Here is a 27887-nt window from a genome sequence, read left to right as displayed (position 1 = left end):
TCACTCGTCTGTGAGATGTATTAGTCATACTGCCTTTGACCTATTTTTCATGAGCAGTGACTCCTCTTCTATTGAGCATCACGACTCTGCCAGCCCTGTGACTACAAGCCATGAATTGACGAAAATAGTGCTGAGCTTTAGGGCTATTTATTTCCCTGTTGAGGGAAGGGGGAAAGATAACACACCACAGTTTGCCCGCCTGGGTAATAATACAAAATCATGAATGATTAAAATCCACATGCTGTAAAACTCACCTTCGCTATCTCTCTGCTGATGCATTAAATTAAAATCAATAATAGGAGAAATGAAGTGATATTGCTCTGACAAAAAGAATGACAAAAATAGAATTACATGATATGGCAGGTGATCTCACACAATACAGACATAGGAATTAAAGAGAGTAAATTTACTTGGGGAAGAATAACAGGTTAAAACAAAAAATAAAATAATTGGGATTCTTAAAACCTCTCTGAAAAGGAAAATCCCCTCTCAGAAAACCGGAGGGTTACAGGCGTTAATTTCCATTCTTTGAAGGGGTATCGCCCCTTTTCACGTTACACAGCGTTTGCGGGAGGAAATGGTGCTTTGCATTAGCTCTGCACTGTTTCCCAGAGGGCTGCAAGCCTGATTTAAAGTGCAAGTCACAAGGATTTTTTATAATTGCAAATGAGAACACATCATGGCACGCTGGCTTACCTCCACAACCGGCCCCATCAGCTTGCACGCTGCTTTGGGCTGGAGAAGGGGCTGTGTCCTTGGGTGCCGGCAGCTGGGGAGTTTCCTCCTGGGCTGGCAGAAATGCAGAGCACAGATCACTTTCCAGGGCTTGCAGCTTCAACAAAGAATTCTGCAGACAAAAGCAGAACATTGGGCTGGGTAGAGAACAACAGGGATCAGCAATTGCTCTTCAACTCCCGGCGCCCATCGGCAGCGCCTGCAAAGGGGTGTTCCACTGCCAGCTCCGGGAGGATGGGGGACAGCAAACGCGCGCTGTTCCACGAGTTTCTTGACTCCTGGTTATTTGAGTCCCGATTTACATGGATTATTCACGGCACGTGGGGAAGATGACTTTGTCAGCCAAAGACGATTTATTCCAGGAAGACAAACTGAGATGGTGTCCCTCTTCTTGGGCTTGAAGCAATACATTAAGGAAGTATTTCATTCATTGGGCTGACATCACGATCTGATGACATTATGTCCCTCCCCATTTACCATTCATAAAATATCAAATCTCCCTCTCCAGCCCGTGAGTGCAGTACGCAGCAGTGAACAAAGAGTTACTGAGAACACGCTACCTCGTGGGATTCCTGGGAGAAGGGGTTTTTTAATTGGCTATTTTAGAGATATTTCATTATGTAGATGTGGCTTTTATGCGGGCTGCTGCCGGTTGTACGGGGCAGCGGATCATTTGTGATCCGCTGCAAAGGTGAAATCAACCCATCATTGTCACTGGCTGCAGGCAAATCAGTGACAGGGACAGTAATCTGCCACTTCACTTCCAACCTCTGTGCCATTCGCGGTCCAGCTCTGACAGGAATTTGTAATGCTGCATGCAGTACTGAGCTGCACGATCTGACACGAGCATCTCGCTGTGATGGAAATGCTGTGAAAGCCCTAATCACCATCTGACTGGGCAAAATGAGTCACTCCCCACACCCCACGCGTTCAGCTCCCCCATCCCAAGGAAAATACAGCTTACAACACAAAACAAAAGCACACAAGGCTGCCCTAATAACCACACAGCTGGCACACACTGAATGTGCATATAACATTAAGTCACTCAAGTGATAACGTATTTATGAAGGGCATTTTCTGAATAAAATAATCTGAGTTCCAAAGGAAAAAAAAAATCTTCAGATTTATACCCTGAAAACTCTTTTCCCCACTCTGTCAAATACCTGAAACAAATTTATTGATTCATTTAATGAAAAATTAATTGATTTATTAGCCTGGTTCCTTTTGTGTGACAATACATCACCTACGCAATGAGTAGTTTAATACATCTTTCCCTTATTTTTTGTTGCAAGGCACCTATTGTGTAAACACAAAGATAACTTTAAAAAAAAAAGAAGAAAGAAACTAGGTTGTCTGAGAAGTTCATGGAGGACTTTCTTCCTTTATCCTTTCATTCCTTTCACAGAATTCAGGAAAATTATGGAAACCTTCTCGTCCCTAAAAGTTTTCAGGTGCCAGCGCATTTCCTTGCCAAGGGAAGGGTGCTGAATTGCATCATACATATGGCACTGTTTTGGGAAGTCGTCATTTCCCAGCATCTCTCATCCCAACTAAACCCAAACAAAGCGGCTGTGGAATTGCCACAGACAGGCAGAATTTTATAGTCATTAATGTCATCTAGCAAAAGATGACCGAACCAGTTACAAACCAGTGAGGACTCCAATCCCAGCCTAGACCCTACCAGGAGAACAGCTGATGAAAATTAAGGAGAACACAGATGGCAACCCATAAGAATGTGCCAATAAAGAAAACATAAGTGAATGTCTGACAAAAGGACTTAACCTTCATGGGCTGTTACTTCAAGCATTTAACAGAAAAATCCCACTTCAAGAAAATACATTCACTTTGCATCATTATTCCTTATGACACATTATTATTTATGGGAAGTTCAGTGTAAAACATTCTCCAGGACTACGCTGTTAAATATCATACTACAGCAATGCTTATGCTGTAGTTCACCAGCTGGTTTATATTCAGTTGCTCTAAATTATATTTTTCACCCAGCTGGGGAAGGTGGGTGGATGGCAAATTTCCAGTCACTGCTGAAACACTAAAAAAAAAAATAATTCATATAATAATAATAATAGAAATACCTTATCTATTTTCACAAGTATGCCCTTGACAGGGATTTGAGGGAAACACTAAGTAGCTTTGATCATCCCGATGTTACCGGGGAGATGAAGAATCTGGATTGTACCACCAACCCCATCTTACTCCTAAACCACAGCAGAGTGTTGTGGCACTGCCACGCTGCACTATCCAGGAAAAGTCACCACGAATTTACAGGAGACGTGGCAGGAGACACAGCTTAGAGCAAAGGCCAAGCCCAAAGTCCAGCACATCTGCTCAGGGCAGAAGCAGCCTGAGCACACGCAGCTCTCCCACGGCCAGCCCCGTCCCCGGGGCCCGCCCGGGCCACCTCGGCTCACGGCTGGTCAAAGGAAGTTGCTCAACACGTTAGAGGCCAGTGCAAACAGCTGAAACACACAGAGGGAAAAGTTAGGCCATGGTGGGCACCATCATCTATTCGAGAAAGCCTCTACATGGAAACCCAGCTTAACTGAAGTAATTTAAGCTGTGGCATTAGATATCAGCTAAGATCCCAGTTCAAACACTTCAGATTTGCTGCTCATTCCAGCTTCACCCTGGTGCCTAGCATGAGTGTTTCTGATGCAGAAATTCCTGATCCGTGCTAATGCAAATGACAGGACATACTAATATCTCAAATGGATCCATAAATTGCCTTGGAAAAATAACCATATTGCTTTCTCTTTAAAAGGGTATCCTGAAAGTTTGAAAAAGAAGCAATTATAAACATCTTGGACAAAGGTTTCTTATCTCTTCTTATGTCCTCTTAAGGCAACTGTCAATTCAAAGATCTTGAGCTAAGCCAATTCCACTAGAGAAAACAGCATTATACCTTATTACAAATAATGGTAAAATGCAGATATTTATGGGAAGGTGGAGAAAGGAAGAGAAACAGTGTGGTCCTTCTCACCCATTTGTTATTTTTGAGAATGAGAGGAATGACAAGATTTGTCTTTACAAACAAGCTCTGGGTCTACCTTATCCTTGTAGATAAAACTAGCACTGAGACATAAGAGAAACAATGGGAAGGATTCTACTGATTGATGAATGCAAAAAGAAGATATTTGCCTTTACACACAAACCATAGGTTTGTTTGTAAATGAAATTGAATATTGAAAGATGAAAGCAACAATGGGGAAAAACCCATAAATCCCATAAGAATTAAAAATTAGTGGGGTTATACATTAAAAGGGGAATCTTAGGCATTTCAGGAAGTCTGTACCTCTCAAGTACCTCAGCCCATGGGGAAAGAGAGAGGGAAATGCGGCTGGGAAATTGGGATAAAAAGGAGGCTGTGTGCTCTGAAAAACTGAGAGACCCCAGGGGAAATGCCCCATGGCCTCTCCCTTTATTCAAATAAAGTAAAAGGACTCCTCTGTCTCCTTTTTTGACATAAACCTCTGGTGTTCGTGGATTAATTTTCCTAACAAGAATACTTTAAGAAAACACAGCCACTGAAGTGTCATAGCCTTGTCTGCTGGAGAAAGCACAGTACAAAAGGACTGCCACTCCCAGAGGAAGCTCAGCCTGCAGCAGAGACACCTTCTCTACAGCTAAGCCAGGACCCACTGACCATCCCTCCTTCCTACCAGTGATTATTGAAATGAAGAGGGGAGGCCTTAGGGCAAGGAATTACTGAGATAACAGACAATCTCTTACATCCAGAGATGAATGCCACATGCTGTTAAATCCCTCTGGACAGTGGGACACCGAAAGAACAGTTTCTCCCAGTTCCTCCCCAAAATGCCGTGGCACTGAGAGGCAGTACCCTGACGTGGCATGGGGCCATGCCCAGCAGCATCACTGCTGTGGGATGTGCTGGTCACCATGGCCAGGGGCCACAGCCTGACAGGAGACTATGTGACAAATGAGAGCCCCTGCCCTCAGAAAGAATTTATTTCCCTGATAAAGCATTAATATAATCAGCATCCTTTGTTTCATTCTCATGGACATCCAAAGGTTTGATTAATTTAAGAACTGAGGGAAAGGACCCAGGTGTGCCCCAGCCAGGAGCTCTGCCCAGGCTTGGTGCTTTCTGCATAAACTGACCCACACACGGTGTTCCTGAATGAAAAGGATTCCTGCACCCTGCCCTTGGACCTGTTCCTGTGCCTCCCAGATAGGAAGGCAGCTATTCTATTATATCCAGTTTATTGATGGATTTACTGGATTTATGAAATCAGCTGAGACAGAGAAGGAGAATAATCCAAGTTTTCAGCATTTAATAGCCTTTGAAGTGATTCATATTGGAAAGAAACTGAGCAAATTTCAACCTGCTCAGTTTTTTCACTCTAAGGAAATTAATGCTTTTATATGTCACACTGGAACAGCATTTTAATCTGAGGATTCAGGTTAAAATAAGATAGGCGCATTTTATGTGAACATAAATAAATCTCTGCAGTATCCGTTAAGGCAATATTTGTGCTTTGAGGCATATGACATTTTCAATTCAGAACTTCCTTTATGGGAAACAAACAAGCGACAATAAGATAGAACAAGATATGCCCTGGGTCTGCATAATGCCACGGATGAGCAGTGAAGAGAGACACCATTTTCTCTACTCCAGAAAAAGAAATTATTTTCTTATGGCACAGGTCCATTTGGGTTTGCAATAAACGCAAAAAAATCCCGTAAGATTTTGCAAAAAAAAAAAAAAAAAAGCACCAGGTTGTGACCCTTGCTCATTCCTCATTGGTTATTAACTATTTATTTTCATTTTTAATCTAATCATCGGTTTTAATATTTTACACCGATTTATTTATCACAATATTTTTTTCTTAGCCTTTAAGGAATCCTTTGAAAGGATTTTAAATGGAAGCTTTCAAGCGGAAGCTTCAGTGAATATTTGCACTGGGGCTTCTCAGAAGAAACAATAACTTCACGATTTCTCCCAGGGCCTGAGGTGGCTCGACAGAGGCTGAGTGTACCCCCTTGTGTTGGTCACTGAATGTGCCCTGCATTGAGCATTGAGCTTTTCTACAGTGAGCTGCACAACAGTGACACAGAACGCAGAGGAAACAATTCACTGCAAGGAGAAGATTAGGTCTGCATTCCTTTAAAAGGACACGTTGTGGTCCTTCCCCTGCTGAAAGTCTGGCATCTATTAACAGACACAGATGTTCTCTGGCTCATTATGGAAACAAAGCTTTCTTTTCCAGACTTTTTCAGGAATGGGCTTCTCTTCACCCAGCTCTCTTCTCCCACTGTTTCTGCTGTGTTGCCTTGGCCTGCAGTAAGAAACCCAACTGCTCCCATGTCCTCCTGCAGTGTGAGTGGACTCTGTGCTGGAGTGCAGAGTCCCCAGGTGTGAGGAGATGCTTTATAGTGATGCCTTGAGTTTTAGTTTTCATGTTTTTCAGATTCTGCACTGCCTAGGGACACAGTTCTGAGCCTCATATTAGGTGCCAGTCAGCTCTCTTCACAGAGTAGGGAGACAAAACAAATCCTTTTCCTGCTGAAGACCAAGGACAACTTTCAGGCCCAAAAGTACAAACAATGATGGACTGAAGGGAGGAACAAGAAGGATGGGACCTCACAGCCTGAAGCTGTAATTGGACAATTAAACCCCAGTATACAAATGGACCAAAACTTTTAAAAGTGTAAGGCCTCGTGACGGTTTGTCCATTTTGTGACCATTCTTAATTCACCCTGGCCAGGCTCTTGTCCTGCCCAAGGTGCATCGTAAAGGCCCTTCAATAAATCTCTACTTTATTCTCCAGCTCTGTCCAGTCTCTGTTCCAGGTCAGCCATCCCAAGGCATCAAAGATGGGGTTTCCCATTTTCTAGAGCCGCAAAGCTTGGCTTTACCCCCCTGCCCCTCCCAGGATACTGCTGACTGTGAGGACCTCACCCAGGCTCCTCCTTTGTTCCACATGATCACAAACAGCTTTTTTGTGCTCCACTCACCCTGTGCTCCTGGCATAATCCCTGTGAAAGCAGCTCGTTTCAAGCGTCACTGGTGTTATCTGGCTTTCCTTGCTTCCCCCCTCTTCAGCTCTCCCCTTCTTCCGTCTTACAACAAGAGAACCTTTAAGACTCCCTCGTGCTGTTCATCATTTATTTATGCAGGATGTAGTAACCTTGAGAACTCCTTATTTTTAAACAGAACATATTTAACAGACCAACCATTTTGAGCTGTAATACGAGGAAAAAATCAAACCTTCTTGAAAGACGTCACTTCACTCAGTCAGTATTGAGTGTTTGATTCTTTTCTGAGCATAAACAAAAAGCAACTTAAAGCTGGCTTATTTTTTTTAAAACTATTTTAGCAGACTCATATCACATTTTTAAGCTTTTCTCCAAAAACATGACTATAATGATTCAATAAAAAAACTAACCTAGGATTATTAAGCAATTACATTTTTCCAAGACTTTAAAATTAATAAAAAACCCAAAACATCTATTCAAAACATCACATTTCAGCTTTTGGTTGCTCTTACCTCATTTAAGCTGTTACATTGATCAGTTGCTTCTTTTGGTGAAATGCTTGTGTTCTGATCTATTCTACAAAACAAAATTTAAAAAGTCATTCAATAGAGTGCCTATCTCTGCTGCAAATATCTCAAGCTTTTTATCATGTGAGTATATAATTTATAAATTACAGAATAAGTTTATTTTAAAAAATAGCATTTCTATGAAAGTAACATCTCTATTTTTTAACCCATCCAAAACAACAGTGATTTTATTGCAATCCTAAATAATAGATTTTAACTCTTAATGAAGTCCTGGAAACTATGACATCATGTCAAAAAGTTCTATGGATGTATGATCTGTGTCTTAGTGAGCTAACAGGGTTAAAGCCAAGAAAAAGCTCAAACATACACTTAAATCTAAGCACAATTTGTCCCACGTGCTTTAAATCAGGAACAAGAGCTTTCCCTTATCACAGCCATAAAGAAAAAAATCTTTCTACATTTAAATCTGATGGTATTTCAGGCCCTCAATCTTCTGCTTTTGCAAATTTCAGAAAGGCTCCAGCTGCCTGGAAATCCTGTAAGAGACGTGCACATTTTCTAGTGAGTGTCACTTTGCTGCTGTCAGAGATGTCTGCACCTTTGGTTTTCTCTCAGTGTACTGCTGCTTCTCCACGTGGGGAGAGGAAAGGAAAGGAAAGGAAAGGAAAGGAAAGGAAAGGAAAGGAAAGGAAAGGAAAGGAAAGGAAAGGAAAGGAAAGGAAAGGAAAGGAAAGGAAAGGAAAGGAAAGGAAAGGAAAGGAAAGGAAAGGAAAGGAAAGGAAAGGAAAGGAAAGGAAAGGAAAGGAAAGGAAAGGAAAGGAAAGGAAAGGAAAGGAAAGGAAAGGAAAGGAAAGGAAAGGAAAGGAAAGGAAAGGAAAGGAAAGGAAAGGAAAGAGGAAAAAGGAAACGAAAAACGAAAAAGGAAAGGAAAAAGGCAAGGAAAAAGGAAAGGAAACAGGAAAGGAAAAAGGAAAGGAAAAAGGAAACGAAAAAGGAAAGGAAAAAGGAAAGGAAGGTGCTGGACTAGAGAGGGGCAAATCTCTTCCCCTGGCTGTGGCCACTGAGGAGCTGTGCCCCATCCAGGCAGACATGGCCCACGCAGCTCCCAGCTGTGTCAGGGTTAGGTGCTAATTCACTACACCAAGGAATGAAACTGAAGTCTGAGAACAGCTTCCCACACATTGAGTGAGCAGCCCCAACAGCCTCCCACACCCCTCTGTCCATCCCCAAAACAAGCTGAGGCTTTCCACACGTGATTTCAGAGCCTGAGATGGCTGTGCCACAAGCTGACTCTCGACTCAGGAGGAGCAAGAAAACTGCAGCTGTCTCAGAGGATGAGCTCTGTCAGTGCTGAAAAGGTGGTGATGTCTGCTGGCCCCTGGAGACTCACTCAGGGGTGTGATCAAACCCAACACAAAACCCAGACTCCTCTGCACAAAATAATTCATATTTTCCTGGCTCAGAGTAATCCCAGCAAAAAGAAATAGCTATGAAAGCCTCTAGAGACCTCAAAACCAGAACAGAGAGATGCAGAGGTGTTTGTAGTAGCTCTTCCTGGATTTGTGAGGCATTTAAAGGCTGAAATGATGGTTTATGCCCCTTCTCTTACCAAACCAGACACACAGATAGCTACACCAGGGCGAACAATCACTTGGCCCCTAACAGGAACCAAGATGTGCAATTCCCACAGGAACAGAAATGAGTCATGAGAACAGCAAAAGGACTAATTTAACAGGAAAGAGTGAAATATTTGTAGTTTGGTTTAATAATATGTAAGGAGGCAGCTGCAAGGCTCCAAACAGCTGAAGAACTAATTCACTAATGATGAAAAAATATTTAGGGCAATTCATTGCATTGTACTAGAGCTAGACATGAAGGAAAGGATGAAAACAGCACATGTCAGATTTGTAAACTTCTGGTATTCATTTGGGTGACTCCTTTCAGGGTGCATTAACAGAGCAAAAGGGAACTCTCCTTAATAAAATAAAAACAAAACAATTTTTTTAAAGAAAGACTAAAGCAAAGAGTAAATGCTAGCAGTGCTTTGTACAGGAACTGTACAAGTTTTACATCATTCACAGCTGTATCACTCACGAGTCTTGCACCCTGGAGAGTAAAAGTTTACAGCAGCCATGAAGCACCACCTCTCTAGCAAGGCTTTCAGTATTTAAGTTTGCAAAGCAAAAGGTTGATGTTCTTGCCAGCTGTTTTAGAATGCCTTTAATCTTTCATTTTACTGTTCCTTTTACACTAGAAATACTGGAGTAAGATACTCTTATTTATGTATTCTTGGGATTCTGAAGATACTGAAATCGTTAATGTAACCATTTTGAGTGATGAGCATTTGCATTTTCAGTGTTGTGTGCTCAGCTGATCTTACTCAACACAGAGAGTTTTGGGGTGTGGTTTTTCATTCTCACCAAGACTTATTGCTCTGCTAGGCAAATGCAGGTTTTCTGATTGTCACCAGGCAACACAGGGCTTACAATTTAATAACTATGGTTTGAATCCTATTCTCATTAAAAGTCAATCACAAAATATCCATTAACTTCAAAAGCAGCAGGAACAAGCCCTAATTTTCCATCTGTGCTGAGTACATTAAAATTGTTTCAGGCCTTAGCTGGAATTTTGAATAATTGCAGGCACCCTTATTTTGTATAATTTACATCCTGTAAAATAATGAAATTAAATTCTCTTTTTGGCTACTACTTCAATATATGCCTCTCACCCTCCTTTATAGATTCTGGCTTTGGCAGAATTATCCTTTTCTCCATGACAGAGATGGCAAAGATGCAATAAGTAACAGGAGCATTTGAGGCTTGTGGATATAACAACAACAACAATCTAAATTTTAATTATCATAACAGAGATCTTACCAGACTTCAAGGGGGAGATAAATTTGCGTGAGTGCTTTGTTGTTTAGAAAGCAGACCAAAACATGTGAATTTTTGAATTATGCAAAACATTACTTTTGAACCTGCATAAAATTCAAATAAAGCCACATAATTTTAAAAGTAGGGGACAAAGTTTGAAGATAACCTAAGCAAATCCCCACCACATTTCCTCTGTGAAACCCAGAAGGGAGCATTACACTTTGTAACTTGCAGATCACACTGCAGTCCAACTCCGATCACACAAACCCCATCCCCAGGCTATTTATGTGTTTATGCCACAACACCACACGTGTGGGGGGGTCTTGGCATTGATGATGCCAGGATGAATCCTGCCCATCAACCTCACAGTGTTCTATGGGCTGAAGCTCCTTTTCCAGAGTCCCCTTCAGTCTGTCCTGGCCCAGGACTCCTCCCCAGTGTCCAGCCCAGGAGCCAGCTCCACCCTTCCCACCGTGATAGACCTGGAAGGTGAACAGCTCAGAGCTGGAAGTCTCAGTGCCTGTCAGGGGACTGGCTCAGCCTGTCCACAGCTTCCTCAGATGAGTTCACAGAAAGGCAGAGCACACCACCAGCACATCTCAGCACCCAGGAAACAGAGGGCTCCTTTCTGACACCTTCCCAAATGGCAAAAACGTTATCAAATCCAAATGCCTCCATACAGGGCTGCAGGTGAATGCTTCAAAAGCACCCTGTGACTCCTTGGAAAGCAGTGCAGAAATGCAACAGGCTAGGGGTGAACATAAACCTGCAACGAAAAAAAAATCCACCTTGAAGGGCCCAGGGGCGCTCCCTGGGCTGGAATAGGAAGTCAGACAGAGCCAGTGTAGCAGTGCCTGTGCCATTGGTGCCAGCCCTTCTGTAACCCAGCCAGCTCTTGTTGTTCTTACTACCAGCAGGTCTTGTACTGAGCAGGTGCAGTCTTCACTGGGGCTGCAGAGGAGCTGTTCTTATCTTCTTCCTCTGTCCTCTCCCCATCCCTCCTTTTGCTTTTTTTCTTTAATTGCATTGCCACCCAAAAGCTTCCTCAGAGACTTTTCCATGCCTTGGTACAAGAAGTGTCGCTGGAACCATAAACACTGGTATTTTAATACCAACACCTCTGGAGAAGTTGTTCTTAGGAACCTGTCAATCATTTCCCAACTTTTTCCCTGTGGAGATGAAGAAATGCAGCCTCTCAGGCTCTGCCTCAGCCATGCATGTCTGCACAGGGATAACAGCACCTCTGCAGCTTCCCTGCTGGCTCCCACTCCTGAGCTGTAGCTGTTCAGCAGGAAGCCTGGAAACCACAAGAGTTCTCACCCGAGCTGCACTCTCAAAATATATTTGCTTTGCAAACTTAAATACTGAAAGCCTTGCTAGAGCTTGGCCTCCCCTCAGGGAAGCACAGAAAGGTCGGGAGGCTCTGGCTGACCCCAAGAGCCAGGTCAGCCCAGGGCTACCAGCATTTCCTCTTCTGCAGAACAATCGTGGGTGTGACAGCCACCGCCACCCTACAGCCTTTGCAAAAATAGAGTTACAGAATTGCAGAATAGGGACCAGCCCTGGGACCGGAGAAGTCCTATTAAATGAAGCCACTTCATGCCCAATTTATTTGGGGAATGGTGAAGAGGGGGAACTTTCAGGAGTGTTTCTTTGGCAGAAGACTTCACCCAAACTGTAGTTCTGAATTCCACACTGATTTGACACGCAGCCTTTGCTGAAGCATTGACCTTCCCACTGCCCAGGAGGGTTTTCTTCCAGCCTCCTCTCTCCGTAACAGGCATCTGAGGAAAGCACCAGGCTCTGCTCAGGTAAATGCACACAGCCTGCAGCCCACTCCAGTTTTCCTGATTGCCTTTGAGAAGGCAATTGGCAGAGGCAGTTGTTTGTAATCATGTGTATTGTTCCATACTGGCTCTTCCAGCCTCTGTTAAAAAGGCAATCCCTTGACTTGTTCCCAGCACCTGCTTATAACTTTTATCTACCTTCTATCAAGGTGCAGATTATATTGCACCCCTATCAAACCAGCCACACACAATGACCAGAGCAGTATTCAGTGTAATCACTGTAGTGATTAGAAACTAGAATAGTATTAGAAATTCATCCTCTGGAAAAAAAAGTCTAAAGGTTTCCTTCCATGCTGATGGTGTTTCATCCACTGAATTGATGCTGATGTTCATAAATCATACATGATAAACACCACTTGAGACTGAAATCCTTGCTTCACAGGTCAGGTACAGCTTAGCCAAAAACAAGACACTATTCCCCTGTTCTTCTGGCTGAAAATCTCTTCAAGTCTGCTCTTCCATTTCCCTCAAATCTCACAAAACCTTTTCTTTATTGTTTCAGTGGTCACTATAAAATGTCAGTACCCCTCAAAGAAACAATGCACACTTCTAAGTCATAATTCTGTAGATTGTTGCTCTTACGTGGCCTGGTTTGTTCCTCTTTGTCACACTTCTGTTTATGAGCATCCCTTGTTAGAATATCCAAAACAGATTTTTCTGCTTAACAGGAACTGTACTGAAAAGCTTTTCATATTTCAGCAGTCTTTAATCCATACATAGACAAGTTAAAATTATCTCTTTTTTAGCTGCCTCTCACTCACCAGAACAGATTTCTTAAAAACCTCTGTAGAGTTCAGAGGTATTTAGACCTTTAATCCCCAGCGAGACTAATGGCAGAGCTAAAGCCCCCTTCAGTAATCAAGTTAAAGCAGAAGTAACAACAGGATGCACTGAAAACAATCAACCTTCATCCTTCACTTGAGACAGAAACAAATCCTTCTTCTCCTGTCCTCCCCCTACACATCTGTTATACAGAGAGACGTGTATAAGGACACCCCTGCAGCAGCGTGTCCCTCTCCTCTCCTCGAGGGTAAATTCTCCGACTTTTATCTCTTTTTTTCCGTAATGTCATCAAACTGAAACATGACCAGAACTGATATTTGATCACTGTGTTTCACAGCACCTAGAATGGTAAATCCAGACACCATTATCTAACAGATTTAGCTCTTGTGGATAGCAGGCTTTCTAAGGAGCCACCATGGTGTTAAACAAGAATAAATAGCATAGTGAGAGATGGTTTAATGCCAGGCAGACTAAAAAGGCCAAACTGTTGAAGTGGGCAGGGGAACTTTGCTGCAGTTGTGTTTTATTCATGCACACTCTACTCTGTTTCTATCTTTAAAATCTGTGTGTCCTTCATCCCGTTCCTTTCAAAATGAACCAGTTATTGTGCTACCTCCCCATATACAAACATGGCACCAGCAGAGCCACTGGGTAGGTCTGACACCACACTCACTAAGCTCCTCTTTACAAGAAGTCCACAGGATTCTTTCCTTGCACAAGGAATTCCAGACTAAGAGAATGAAGGCTTCCCAAATACAAACACTTCCTGTGTTCCTAATGCAGTGTTTCAATTGCACATACAAGCATTGGAGGGCAAAAGCACTTTGTTGTCCAAGCTAATTAAATGCTTTTTCATTCTGCCAAACCTTCCTTTTAGTGCACAAATTAAGACCATTTACAATGTTGCCTCCTAAAAGCTGCGGAGAAGGCGACCAGTCCATGTGACATAAAGCACCAAAGTGCCCTTGGGTGGCAGCTGTCACAGCTGTCCCACCCTGACTGCAAACAAACCTGGAGCCAGCGAGCTCTAGCTGTCAACCAGCTGTGCCCTGGGCCACTGAGCATCCCTGGGACAGACTGCTGCTGCTTCACACCCTCCAAGAGACTCTGCCTCAGAGCACCAAGGCTGTCATGCAAGTCAGGACAGAGAGCAGAGACCTGGCTCACCTGACAAAAACCCTGTGCATGGAAAAGCAGAGCCAAAACAACACCTGAACATGGGAAAGTTGTAAAGCAGTGCCCCCCGATTTAGTAAGGGCTAAATCTTATCCTTAGGACACACCTTCACTGGTCAGTTGGGTGCTCTGAAACCTCATTTTTGGCTTTTTGCATGGCTGTGATGGATAAAAGTAGAAACTTTCCAATACTTACCAGAGCTGAGTTACTTCACCAGCAGCTGAGTCCTGCCATCAGGACTCGGTTAATGCCACACCTGAAGCCACCGTGCCCTGCCTGCACCAGAACAAGCACAGCACCCAGAGTCTAGACTGAACATAAATGGATACCCTTGCTATAACCAGGGGTGAAGATTCCCATTCCCATGTCCCAGAGCATGCAGCTCTGAGAAAAAGATGCAATTCAGCACTGGGGGTGAAGAAAAGAAGCGGAGAAGTATTTTTGAAACTTGGCACAGAGGAACTGAAGTTTCTAAACTAAGGATGTTCTTTCTGCTTCAGATGTAAGGGGTTTAAAGAATGATGAAATTTGCATCTTATCTTTATCCCTTTCACTTTCTCCAAAGAGTCCTGGATGTATAAATATAGAATACAGTGCCAACAAGAGCCAGGAGTCTGAATATTTTATGTGGAAGGCAGCAAATGAATTAGCCTTTCCTACAGTTAATCAGAAGTGAAATGTGCTGTGTTATCTCAAGTGTTACCTCGGTTGGGATCTCACGACTGCTTCCTGGCATTTCAAAGCCACGTTCTGTGCATAGCTATTAGCTGAGGATCCAGCCTTCCCCTGCCACTCTGAGAGGCCTGGCAATGCAAACTCCAGCTCCTGCACAAAGAGAAAAAAAGAAAAGCTGAATGCACCCTGTCAGTACCAATCCAATCCCAGCTGAATATCTTGCTTCAGGAAAAAAATTCTCCACGAGACCAGATGCTGGTTGAGGATCTTTGTTATTTTTTGGTAATAATCTGGAAGCAACTGGAGAATACAGAAGATAAAAGGTTCTAAATAAAGTAGTATATTATTTCACTGGAAAACAGTTTCTCAAACCAAAGCAAACTGTAACTTTTCTGTTTATTTCTAAAATAACAGATGTCAGCTTCAGAGCTATGGGGTTCTATACAAAGAATTCATTTGAAATTATTGACTCACACATCAGTAAAATTTTATTACTTGGGTATCATCAAAAAAAATCTGGCTGACAAAGACAAGTGCAGCTCACTTTAATAAGATAGGTAAAATTTAACTGTTTGCCTCTTTCCCTTCCCTGGCATATGTGTAGCTTTATAAACAGAGTATTACTCTTGGGGGAGAGACAGGCAGTGAGGGCAAAAAAAATCACATCACCTAATCTGCTACACAGAAAATGAAAAAGGCAATTTAGTCCAAAAAACTGAGTAAAAGAATGGGAATGAGAAAAGTATCCCTTTAACTCCAAGCTTTTGAAAACCAGCTCTAGGGCTGTGAGAAGATGTGCTCAGCACATCTTAATTTCCTTACCTATGAAATGGGTTGCAATATTTCCTTTGCATTGCAATGAAATAAGTAAACAAAGATCTTTGAAAATGTGATAATCAAAGTGGGACTTTTTCCCCTACCTCTCTATTAGCTTTTGTATTCCAATATTTTAGTCTAACAGTTAAAAAAGTTAAAATACAATGTGCTCTGCAAAACAACAGAGCTCCCTTCCCTGCTAAAGCAACGTACCTGACTTTGCTCCAGTTTCAAAACTTGGTTGGATGCATGGAAGTCAAAAGTTTGGATAGGATTCTTCAAATGGGGACTTGCAGGGCAGAGAGAGCACAGCAACTCCAGGTGCTTTCTGCTGGATGAAGGGGAAAGCTGAGGACAAGAGCACGTGCTGGCAATAAGCCCTTGCTTGCAGGTCAGATGTTGGAGGACTTGGGTGGCTTTGGGTTGTGTGTGTATTTTTTTCCTCTTCTATGTCTTTGTTGCTGCTCACAAATCGCGTCATCAGGGTGTTAACAAGTAACACTAGGGAAACACCCTTGATGGAATCTCTGTTTCTAAAGAACAGTGAAATTCTGATGTGTCACAAGCACCTACAGCAGAGCCCTGTCTTCCATTGCATTTTTGTTTCTTTTTCACTAAAGAGGGTGACTTCTACAATGAAGTTGCATCATAATAAACATAAATAGAGCATACCCAGAAACTGAAGTAAAACTTGCAGACTGCCTGGTGTGTTTATGTGTTTTTGCAGCTGACACATCAACATCAGCTCTGGCTTTTTGACTACTGTGCACTTGAAATCACAATTTCAATGTCAAGTTATTGGAAGTCCTTTGACGTCCAAGCAATTTGAACGCTTCATTTATACTCAAAATACAAAACTTAACTCAGCAGTTTTCAGCATTCTCATCTCTAGGCACTGATTGTCAAGCCACCATTTCACTTTTATGGCCATTTACCTTGATAATAAGACTTTAAAACTGAATTTTTATTGTCTCTGCCTATTAGCTAGGAAGTTTGGTGTCCTTTTGTAAATGTGTCCCAGTATCAATAGGAAATTTGAAGAATCCATACTCATGACTGTGCACCAAATGTGAGTGACAGGAGAAAGGATTGGGCAAGGAAAGCCAACTTTCTATTCCTCACCATCTGTTCTCACCCCGACTCCCTGGAGTATGTTCTGGGCATATGCTTCCTCAACTTTGAAGTCAAATAAATCCTAATTAATTAGATTTCCTATAAATGAGTGCTGCAGAACTGTTAAGGAAGTTCATGGAACTATGGGAAAGATGAAACCAAATAGCTGGAGGACAGCAGTGCAGTCACATTTCAGCAGCCTCCTCTCTTCCCATGCTCTGTTTTAAAGGTTACAGCTGCCTCCAGAGCCAGCTCCTGCCCCCAGGGAAATAACTGCAGGTAACATGCAAAGTGCAGCTTTATTCTGGTGACATTTTGTTATCTGATAAGTGGTCAAATGAAGTCACCTGATGCTGCTCTTTTATTACACTTGAGTTTTTTAATCATCAGTGTAAATCTAATAACCTTTTCTTCATTAAGACCAAAGGCACATGACCACAGGGCTACACTTATGCCAAAAATATCAGAGGCACAGGAATCACACCTCAGCTGAGAGCCTTGTGAAGCTCAAAATCCTCAAGCTGGCCATCTTCCCTCTGCTTGATCACAGCGGTCTGTTCCCTCTCAGGGACCTTCCTACAATGGAAACCCCTTGGATTCTCACAACCAGAAATGTACACAGAAATTATTCCTATCCAAACAGGCTTTATTCCTTCCAACACACGCAGCAAACTGATTCATCTCCCGATAGCCTCTTCTAATTTTAAAGGGAAAAAGCTCTGTAAAAGCAGCTCATGGGCTTATGACACATAAGAGTGAATAGCAAACTGTTTCTTGGCTTATCAGAGCAACACTTTTAACAGGGATTCTGTCACTGCTCTGGTGTCACTCTGTCTGATGGCCCAGAGAAGTCAGGCTGGGGAATCGAGGACACTGCTGAAAAAGCACTCTGTCAGTAATCTCAGGAGAACAAGGATGCCCAGTTTAATCATGATGTGCAGTGCATCCAGCTTTTCTGTCATAAATGTGTGTGCTCAGAAAGTGCTGTCCGTCAGTGCTTGGGAGCACATCGCTTATCCCATCCACTGCCTTGGTGGCAAGGGGTTTCACCAAGGAAGATTCATGCAGTTACAGAGTTTCATCACCTCTGTCTTTCCTAATTAAAGCCCTTGAGTCATGTGAAAATTATCTGCCTGGCACCGTTTTTCCTTCCAGAGGCTGAATATTTATGTTGCACTGTTATTTTATGGTAGTCTAATTCTATACTCAAAAAGTTTCCCATGAAAGAATTTCACCATTTCCGGTTAACCCCTTGGGACCATGTAAAATGCCACAGAGCAGCAAATCTGTTCTGGGTTGGCTTTTGGTGGGTGAGAGGTACAGGCAGGACGCACGCAGGGGGCTTGGAAGAGGCTGAAGAAGCCACAGATGACCTATGAGACAGACCTTGCCCCATTTGCTGCTTCCTCATGACTCTTCTTCTTGATCTACCTCCACTTGCTCTTCACAGGGCAAAATTCCCATCATTTTTCTGTTCAGCTGATAAACATGCACACCTCATCTCCCTGCAGGTTAAATAATATTTCCTAGTAATGCAGTACAGTCACAAAAAAAACCCAAGATATTGTTTTATTTCTGGATGAGCTCCGAAAGAACAGGCAGGAAGCTTAGGGCAAGAGTTTGACATTGATATTCCAAAAGAGACTGTGATAATACCATTTGCTTTTCATTTTCCTTCAGGAATTCAAAAGGACAGCTCTCACTTAGACATTCTGCCTATAATGGTGAAATTCTATTTTAAACTTGGTCCAAAATAATTCCTGCTATGATAGGTTTGAAGCACTTCAGAAAGAGCACTGCAAATTTCTATCCACAAACAAGAAGGGAAGAAAGACAAAAAGTAGCCAAATATGTTATACAGCAAAGAAGAGATGGAAATACAGACATCTGTATTTGCGTATGCACAACTTTATGTAAGCACAGACATCTGTATTTGCAGATGTCAGGCCTTGTGCCTACTGCAGACCATCAAATCTACCAACGTTAATGTTAACTATCTCTATTAACTATGAGAATATTTCCAGCTGAGGGGTTAAATCTGCACTAGAGCTCTACCCTTTATGCCACACATCCAATATCCAGGGAAGAACGGAGGCCTTTTCAGCAGCTGCTGAGAGGTGGAATTCTAGAGTCAGCAGAGCAAATGTACCTCCAGAGACAGCAGCAGAAGCTTCCTCATTTCTAGTCTTCCTTAACACCTTTTACACAATTTACAGTTCTGCTCCCCACAGCTCAACACAGGAAGATGGTGGCCAGTAGCACTGCTACCAGTATGCTACTGCACTGGTATGGACTTACTATTCAAATATGAGAAAAACAGAAATTAGGATGAAGGAAAACCATGAAATCCCGCTATTTGCAGCCAAAATACCAGTGTGAGAGATCCTTGACCAAATAAACAAAACAGAAACTGTCTAATCTAATGCTGCAGCTACCTCGTGTTTGTATTTGGTGCAAGGAAAACTAGGGAGAAATATTTGTACATCTTCATCTGTGCTCTCCACTCATTTCTGAAAGAAGTTGCAGCACAACCCTCTCTGCAATTCCCTAGCTGAAAGAAACTATTACAGGAGGTTTGCAGACTGCAGGTCCCTGGAAATCAGGGTAGATTATGGTGGAGTCTCAAATCACACCATGAATTACCAGGGAGGCCCTCTTTGCATTTCAAAAGTTGCTTAGACATCGTGCAGAAGCCTACCCCTGATAATCCTTTACCTGACTTTCCTCATGGCTTTTTCCATTTTCTATCTTGGCAATGGGCTTAGGTTTCCTCAGCTTTAAGTTGCCCATTTCAGGCTTTAGAGAGCAGTCAATTACAACCTGCTGCTTGAGCTGCTGAGTGTCTTGCAAAGGCAGCTGCCTTTCCTCTAAAACAGCTGAGTTATCCGGGTAATTTTCTTTGTTATCATCGTCTCTGCAAGAAAATAAAATTGAAATGCATCAGGCAGGATTTCAGACACCTGTCAAAACATTATGAAGGAAGAAGAGCAACAAGATCTTAGCTATTTATGGCACATTGCTTTTACTAAGTTTAGTGGTCTGCACATCAGAAATGGATCTAAACCACTGTTAACATTATTACACACTCAGCTGTGGAGCTACTCAAATGTTAGCTTTAGAGACACTCTTGGGCTTCAGACCTACAGTTCACATTCCCCAAATAAAATCTGAAACCATCTTTTTCATGCAGAAGACTTCCCCCACCCAATGATCCACAGTAAGCTACAATCTCACAAAAATACCATTACAGACAATAATTCCTCTCCACAACACACTTCCCTTGAGACAGTCTCTGGCTTTGAGGGCCACTGCACAAAAGGAAGGAGGAAGCCACTCAAAGTAAGGTCTGAACAGCCAGAGATGGAGAGAACATCCTCCTATCTAAGAGCACACTTGATGGTTTAAACAGACACTGTTACTCATGGATGCTTAATCTGGGATCTGGGACAGACATTTTCAATCCCCAACCAGACTACAGTGTGCAAGCTCTCTCCAGGGAGCCCTTGCTAGTGTTGAGCACACCCAGTCACTCCAGCCTTAGCCCGGTCTCGTGCCTTCCCGTGGGAGCATCTCCGTGGCACCCCCAAGTCACCGCAGTGCAGAAGGCAAGGCTGCCTGAGGAGCTGGCAGCGTGAGCTGGGCACCACTGCTGCTCCAAAATCCCTGGCTGTAGCTTAGATTTCAGGTGGGATTTCAGATGTTAGCTTCAGCTGGCAGCATCCTAACAGTAGGCTGGGAGATCACCCCTCTCCTGGTGTGAAACTTCCACGGCTGAGGAAGTCAAGGGCTATTGAATTAAATCTCGCTGAAATGTCGGGGGTTTTTTTGCAGAAAGCATAACTTGCTAGTTCAATGTTTTCTCCAAAGGATTTTGAGCTGCCAAACTCACTCTCCATCTGTGGCCCATCACCATCCAGATGGATGCTTGCAGGGTGCCTGTGGAGTTGAACACCATTGCTGCCCATGCCTTCTGCAAGTGTGCTCCAAGGCAGTTGTTATAGTTACAGGTTTATAGCCCACAGACACTCCAACACTGTGCAAAAGTGTTGCTAATTTAAAGATATCCTCTGATTTAAAATCTTCCTGAAAGGTTAAGTTGCATACCCTAGCAATCAATATGTACTAACATAGCCATGAGAGAGGCATGCCTCAAGAATACTTCAGTAAAATTACAATTTGAAGGAATTTTTTTTTTTCCAGACACACTCAGCAATTATCATATCTTTGCACAGTTGGAAAACTCTGCCTACTACTGCTTTGTACCAGCTGCTGTGCAGTAAAATTCAGTGTATAAGCACCACAGCTGCATCTGAATGACAAGAGTATGATGTGAAGTTAAGAATACAGACCATAATATATTTGCTTATATAATAGCAACAGTAATTAATCTTCATATTCATCACACAAAAATACACAAGATAAATATGTATTTCCCAGAAATATTAGCAGCTTTTGCAGATAATACCCCAGAAATTCTGCATTCCCTTGAGAATAAAGGTTTCTTTCTAATGGTTTAACAGAAGCAGTCACAGCTTCATTTGCAGGCAATGGATTTCAGACAAAGATTACAGGAGAGTACCTGGGACTGGAACTGCCTGCTTGATCTTCATGCACAGAGTCTGAATACCCGTCACACCTTGAAAATGAATACAAGAAAATTACTTATTTTCTGCTGAAACTTGGCTTTTAATAACATTACAGTGCAGCTCAAACTATAAACACATTTCTTCTTCTCCTCGCACTGTAGTTAGGGTAGTCATTTAATGCCATAGCTGCTCCATGATAGTCCAAATCTCAGAGGAAGAAGAAGATTTGAGATGTTAAGTGCACACAGTTTGGTATATCATTTTCAGACAAATGGAAATCATTACAAGGAATTCACACATTACCATAAAAAACACAGGAAAATTACAAAAAACTCCGTATTCTACTTGGTTATATTATAGTTCACATTAATCTCAAAAATAATTAGACACAACTAGGATATTTTTCTCCCATACCCACAAAAATATTAACTATGATAGAGCAGTGCAACAGGAAAAAGAATACCCAATTAAATTATGAAGTGAGAGTTAGTCTTAAAAAGTGAACTAGCACTATTTTTTAAGATGCCTGAACAATCATAATCAATTACTTCCTTTAAGTTACAAACCAAAGAATTGTCCTAAGGCTGCCTAATCAAAAGAGAAGTCTGGATAAATACACTAAACCACAGCCACTGAGAGCTGAACATGACACTGTGCCTGCATGGCTGAACTTTGCAGGATGATTTAACCTGTAAAGCCCATGAGCAGCCTTTCTTCAAATAAACATGCATCCATAAGCATGCACTCCTAAAATATGCAAACACCGAGCCTGGTATTGCTGGGGTAAACTCGGGGCCCTCTCTTCACCCTCAGTTCATACTCACAGGGCACAGACACGAAGGAGGCCTGGATCCTTTGAGGTTTTCTGGCAGAGGAATCTCTTCATTATGGGGGAAGCAGCCTGTACTTTTGCTGACTTGATAAATTTTGAGAAGAACTGCCCCACTTAGAAGAGAGGACATTAAGTGACACATTCATAGCTCTGCATTGCAATTTGATGGCAAGGGTTTTAATACATTCCTCTTCCCCACCAGTCTTCTGCTGGTGTCTATATCAAAAGTCAGACTGCAGCAGAAAATATTTAAAGGGCCACTCAAGTGTTTACACTTCCTGAATACATCAGCATACGCATGAAAGTATTTGCTGCTCACAACCGGAGCAGAGAACTACAGTGGCAGATCACCCTAATCACACAATATTCCTGCAATGAGTGCAGCTTTCCCCACATGGCAAAGCGCGATGATGGATGGAAGACAGGGCTCGATGCGCAAAATGGAAAAATTCACCGTAAGAAATCCGGTTGCCTGTGGAGGCCAATCCCACCTTGCCCTCTGGCCAATACCTGACTGCCTCTTGGGAAACGGCGAGGGGTGGGCACAGGACACACTGCGGGTTTGAATGAGGAAACCCAGCGTGAAAGGAACCAGGAACCTGGCTGTAGAGCTAGAAGGAATATTTCAGAGGGAGGAAACAACAGAAAGAAAATGCATAGGGATGAGACAGTGGCAAGGTCAGAGCTGGATGGACAGAGCTCCCAGCACAGACGGAGGAGAAGGTGCCACCAGCTGGGGTGTGCACCATGGGCCAAGCCATGGCCAAGTCCAGGGATCCCCTAAAGGGACAAACTCTCCCTACTGTGTGCCTCAGAGAGAGGAGGTGGGAGGAAGCAGCTCTGCCACCAGTTTTGCTACCTGTTCCCCTCACCCGTCCCCTCACTTGGCAGCCTTCACTCCTGAAAGACCACTTTGGCAATGGGGAACACACTCTGGGTGGCTGAGCACCAGTCCAGGGGCCAAGCTAAGTCCAGTTAAGGAGCACTCTCCTTAGCTGGGGGAGTTGTGCTGGCTGGAGGGAGGTGATCTCGAGAGGCAGAGGTCCTAACCCAGCATCCAGCAACGGATAGAAGTCATAAAACAAGACACAACTCATAAACAACAAAAGTGAGTGGGACAAAATGTATTTGAGTAACTGGATAGCAGTGGATAGGAAAGATAAGCAAAAATGAGTCAGAGAATACCATGCCCATCATGAAATTTAAAAGATCCTTAGGAAGTTCAGAAGCAACACGGTCTAAAATTTCCAACAGAATTTTTTGCCTGTACAAGACTAAATAATAACCAGGAGTCTGAGAGCTCACTCGCACGAGACTGTGCTTGAGGCTGGACCATAGCAGGACCTTCAAAAAGATGAATTTGTGATATAATGCAAATATCACTCCATCCTTAAAGCATGGAGTGTTTTTACCTCGATTTCTTAAAGAAATGCATCTTCTGTGTTCATGCCACCTATCTGCACATATCAAAACAAACATGTACACCTTCCTTTCCTCTCGCCACTAACTTGTAAATCTTCCTGTCTAGCTTTACCTGTATTTAATAGGTAGGGTGATATTCAAGAGTTCGGTAAGTTTTTTTTATAGTTTGTGGTCATGTAGCAGAAGAGACTTCCCACCAACCAAAAAACTGCAGCAGCATCTTCCTTGCTCCTCAACCACCAGGGAATAGACCACAGGAGCTTCAGGTCAGAAAATAGGTTACATTGGGTAGGAGCTGTCCTTTAACAAAACCAGTGATGTGAATCCTCTCCCTTCAGTGCCCAATCCAGCTCCTGACTGATGGATATCTCTTAAAAGTAAGTACATCCATTACTGATCTTATGGCAAGGGCCAGAGTTGGGTCAGGGATGGGCTCCCAGCCGGGATGGAGTGTTGCTCTGACTCTGGATCACACTGTCTCTGTGCTTCCCCCAGGGTCTCTGGGTTAATGGGACCAGCTTCTTTAACGTTCTTTCATTTTCACCTTCCCACGGGAGCTGTTTCAGAAGAGTAAAAGCTGCTCCTTTTTGCTGACTTAACCTTTCAGAGGCTCACATGAACAGCTCCCAAACCAGGCTGCATGGCTTGCATGAGCTTTGCACCCCCAGGCACTCGCCTTGTCCAGAGAAATGTTCCTGAAAGTGCTGTACTGCTGGCTATATGTCATGCAGGAACCCCTGGCTTTGCCTTCATCACAAATGATGACAGAAATTGTTAAGTGAGGATGTCTAGATTTGCATGGCAAGCTCTCTCCTTCTTCCGCTAAATAAAAGTAAATCTATTTTCATCTGTTTTCAGAGATGGTCAATGTAAACAACAAGTACTGAAATCAGTAAGAATTGTGTGTCCTCAACAGCTCTCAAAAGCAGGTGTAGGGGGAGAGCTCCAAACAAGGCTAAGGGAAGGCAACTCTGGAAACCAAGTTTGTTTGATTGGACAATGCTTCTCAAATATCATTGTTCGCACATTTTTTTCCTAAAAGCGTGTTTCTACCCCTTTGTTTGGAAATAGAAGATTAAACATGAAATCCCACAAACAAGAACAAACAGCAGCTGAAATGAGGGAGATCCAACCCCTCCCCATCTCCCCAAGGGCAGGGCTGGCACCACACTCCCAACTTGGGTTTAACACGACGGCCCACAGAGAAAAGCCATCACCTTTGGGTCCCAGAAACCTCGGGGGTGAGGCAGGCCTTGGGACTGCTCCAAGGGAATCTCTACAGGAAACAATGGATGTTCTTAGGGACAGAGAAAGGGAAGGAGAAAAAAAAATTAAAAATATACTATCTGTAGTCTGGCTATTTTTCTGTGAAAGGGGAGCAACCCATAATTTTACAGACCACAATTCATCACTTAACAAACAGGAACACAGGAAATGAAAACAAAGAAGCATACAAGAAAACAAAAACTCCTCCATGATTTATTAGCTTCAGTTCAATCTTTCTATATCTGTCCCAGTCCCACAAAAAGTGTGACTGAATTTAAATATTAAATAAAGCAAGGAAATATAAGCAAGTAAAGCAAAGCAATATAAGAGAGGGAAATACTTTAGATCCCTTTGAAATATTACTTTTCCTGTAGAGGTTATGACAACACTTAGGGATGGCTCAGATGATTACAACTTGGCCTGCTTTCAGAATGCCTCTTGTCCCCACAGCACTCAGCAAACAGCCCACTGTCCAGCTGGGGTGTCTTAGATTATGAGCATCTTAGCAGTGTGAAACTCACCTAACACACAAACAAATCCATACATCATTTTCCTCCTGAAAAACAGCTTGGCTCTTTAATGCTGCAGAATCTTCCCCAAAAGCTTTTGAAACAATCAAAAGCATGCAAGATAAAAATGCACAGAACACCAATATTGAAGTGGTTTAGACTAGAATAAGACAAAGGCCAATTCATTTGCAATAGTTCCTAGAGGATTTGCCTTTCGAACTTTCTAATGTCCCCCCTTGTTCTGTTGTCTCTGTAAAACAGCAAGAAAAATCAAGATATACATCCTTATGATTATGACATATACAAAAGGCCATCTAAGGAGTTTATCAAATTGATAACAAAGAAATGACGTTTTTGGTACTTAGCTTGTCTAAATAATGCATAGGGATTTTTCAAAATATTTCCAAATGATTTTTTTTTTTTCCCTAACAATGCTTGTGGTAAGTACAGACCATGTGTCCTTAGAAAACAGACATGCTTGTGTTTGACAGGACCATTAGCACCAGAAATGAGCAATATTTTGACAGGAGGTTTATCTGACAGTGAAAATCATGCACTTAAACATGTGTGATGTGCACCCAGCATATATGCTCCCAAAAAAAGGTATTTCACTGCTAAATAGTCACAGAGAATTTAAAGGCAGCTGCTTTATGCAATCCTTCCCATACAGTCAAAAAATATATTTAGATTACAGAAAACTCAAACAAAATATAAGACAGATATCTTGGGACTTCTCCCATACCACTTACAATTATTCTGTCCGGTAACTAAACTCATTATTCTTGTTTAAAAATAAGGACATCTTTAAAGTGTTCACTTACTCTGCTAAAGCTGTCGTGTTGAAGGACTTATCCTGAATGCTGAAACAGAAACAAGAAAACATCAGATAAATCAGCAAGGCAGGCAGGCTCCCTGTATCCTCCTCAGTTGTAGGCACACATGCACAAACATGGCATTGCGAGGCACGTCTCTGTGCTCGCTCTACATGCACGGCTGTACCTTGGGCTGCTCTGCACATGCTCATAATCAAGAAACCACAGGGATTAGTCCTACAACACTCACAAAGCCCAGCCAGCAGAGCCCGGAATTCAGGCAGGGGTGCAGGTAGACTGTGAGGCTCGGATGCTGATCTTTTATAGTTGTAACAGTGCTGTTAATAAAGGCTTAGGTTTACAAACAAGTATTTGGCATTCTGTCCTTTAAATGTTTGCTCTGTGTAATTGGCTCATCAAATGCAGGGGGTTTTTTGTTTGTTTTTTAAACTGAAAGAGGGTTGTCCAGCTAAGCTGTCTGAAGGTTTTCTTGCTCAGTGGTCTCTTACATGCTCAGCTCATGGCCAAACCCCAAGGGATTCTATGAAAAAAAAAAATCCTGGCAGAATGGACAGTTCAAGTAGGAAAAGGTTATTAAGTTAACAGCAAGCAGTAGATGGAACCATTCCTGTGAAAGAAATAGGCTGCTGTGCTCCTGCAACAAAATGTTTCTGACCTGATGTAATATATTCAGCAGGGTCAGCTCAGGATATTGCAAACTGCTGGGTTTGAAGCGGCAGTGGAATTCCCCCTCGATCAACACCCCTCAAATGCAGTGAATACACTCTTGGATCATCCTGAAATCTCACAGCAGCAAAGAAGAAAAAATAAAAGGAAAAAAACCCCCAACCCGACAAACAAATAAACAATCTCACTGCTACATGGCAGAGATGGGATTTGCTGTTGTCGTTGTTGTTTGGGCTGGGGGAGAGAAAGCAAGGCAGACAACGCCTTGCGAGCACTCCTGTTTGTGACAAAGGCATCTCGGAGACGCCAGCATCAAGCGGAGCAGGGATAAAGAGAGGCACCTCCTCCTCCTCCTCGCCGCAGCTTGTGCCTCTGCGTGGTGCTGACACACATTTCCCAGGCAGCAGAGGCAGCCAGCAATCACAGCCCTGACATTCGCTTTTCTTTCACCAGCAGCGCTGACAATGCACCGCATCTTCCCCTGTCCCAACCCCCCTACCTCTCACACACGCTGCCTGCTCTGCTCTTTCTTATTTTTGCACGTTTATATCAATGTGGAAAACGGCATGAATTACCATTCTGGGGATCAAAATTCCACAGCCAGTCTGCAGGAACCTCTGCCCTTCAGAGAGCAGGTTTTGTGAGAGAAGGATGAACAGAAAAGCTAAATTTAATGGTTAGTAATTAAATCCTGCTTTAAAAATGACATTTCAATTTTTTTTCTCCTCCTGTTTCCATTTCTATTTCTCTGGCCATACAAACATAAATTTCTTTACTGCTATTCTGTTTGCAGCTGAACAAAGATATTTTTCTAGATGTTGTAGGAAGTAAAAGCTTAATTTACATGCTCAATAAGCAGAGTGTCATTAAAAATAAGTGATTTTTTTTTTTCTTTTTTAAGGGATACATTCCAAAATGCTTAAGTGAATGCTTGACTCTTGATTTTGAATGATCAGGCTGGGTTCACAGCTAGAACTTCAAGGGTGTAATGGAGGAATCACTAGTTTTTATCACAAATTCACACCGATAAGCATCACAGCTTGGCTAGAGTAGAACTGAAAGGACTGGGTGCCTACACACACCCCACAAGAGAGGGAGCTTTTACAAATGTGACTTCCTCATTTGTGGGTGCACAAGTCAAGGTCTAATTCTCTGCGAATTCCTTCCCTGTGCAAACACACTGCCAGGCCTTGCTGTTGTTACTGGGAAGATA

At 42.7% G+C, this 27887-nt stretch overlaps 1 protein-coding gene across 3 annotated transcripts in view; it reads right to left on the bottom strand.

Moving 5' to 3' along the window:
* Positions 1–27887, bottom strand: part of FAM13C (family with sequence similarity 13 member C) — a 118285-nt gene that overhangs the window by 21218 nt on the left and 69180 nt on the right. For 2 of the 3 annotated variants that reach the window (XM_040070776.2, XM_040070777.2), the window contains exons 7-12: positions 25997–26035; positions 21140–21196; positions 19276–19474; positions 14660–14781; positions 7263–7326; positions 697–847 (exon numbers count right to left, since the gene is read on the bottom strand). In XM_040070776.2, coding sequence (XP_039926710.1) covers positions 697–847; positions 7263–7326; positions 14660–14781; positions 19276–19474; positions 21140–21196; positions 25997–26035 — 632 coding nt within the window. Of the gene's footprint in view, positions 1–254; positions 321–696; positions 848–7262; positions 7327–14659; positions 14782–19275; positions 19475–21139; positions 21197–25996; positions 26036–27887 lie in introns of all 3 variants that reach the window. The other variant, XM_040070775.2, reaches the window with a different exon arrangement.

Source organism: Hirundo rustica, chromosome 8, assembly GCF_015227805.2.
Source record: "Hirundo rustica isolate bHirRus1 chromosome 8, bHirRus1.pri.v3, whole genome shotgun sequence".
NCBI lineage: Eukaryota > Metazoa > Chordata > Aves > Passeriformes > Hirundinidae > Hirundo > Hirundo rustica.
Note: the sequence above shows the minus strand (reverse complement) of the source record. Positions and strands in the feature narration are given on the sequence as shown.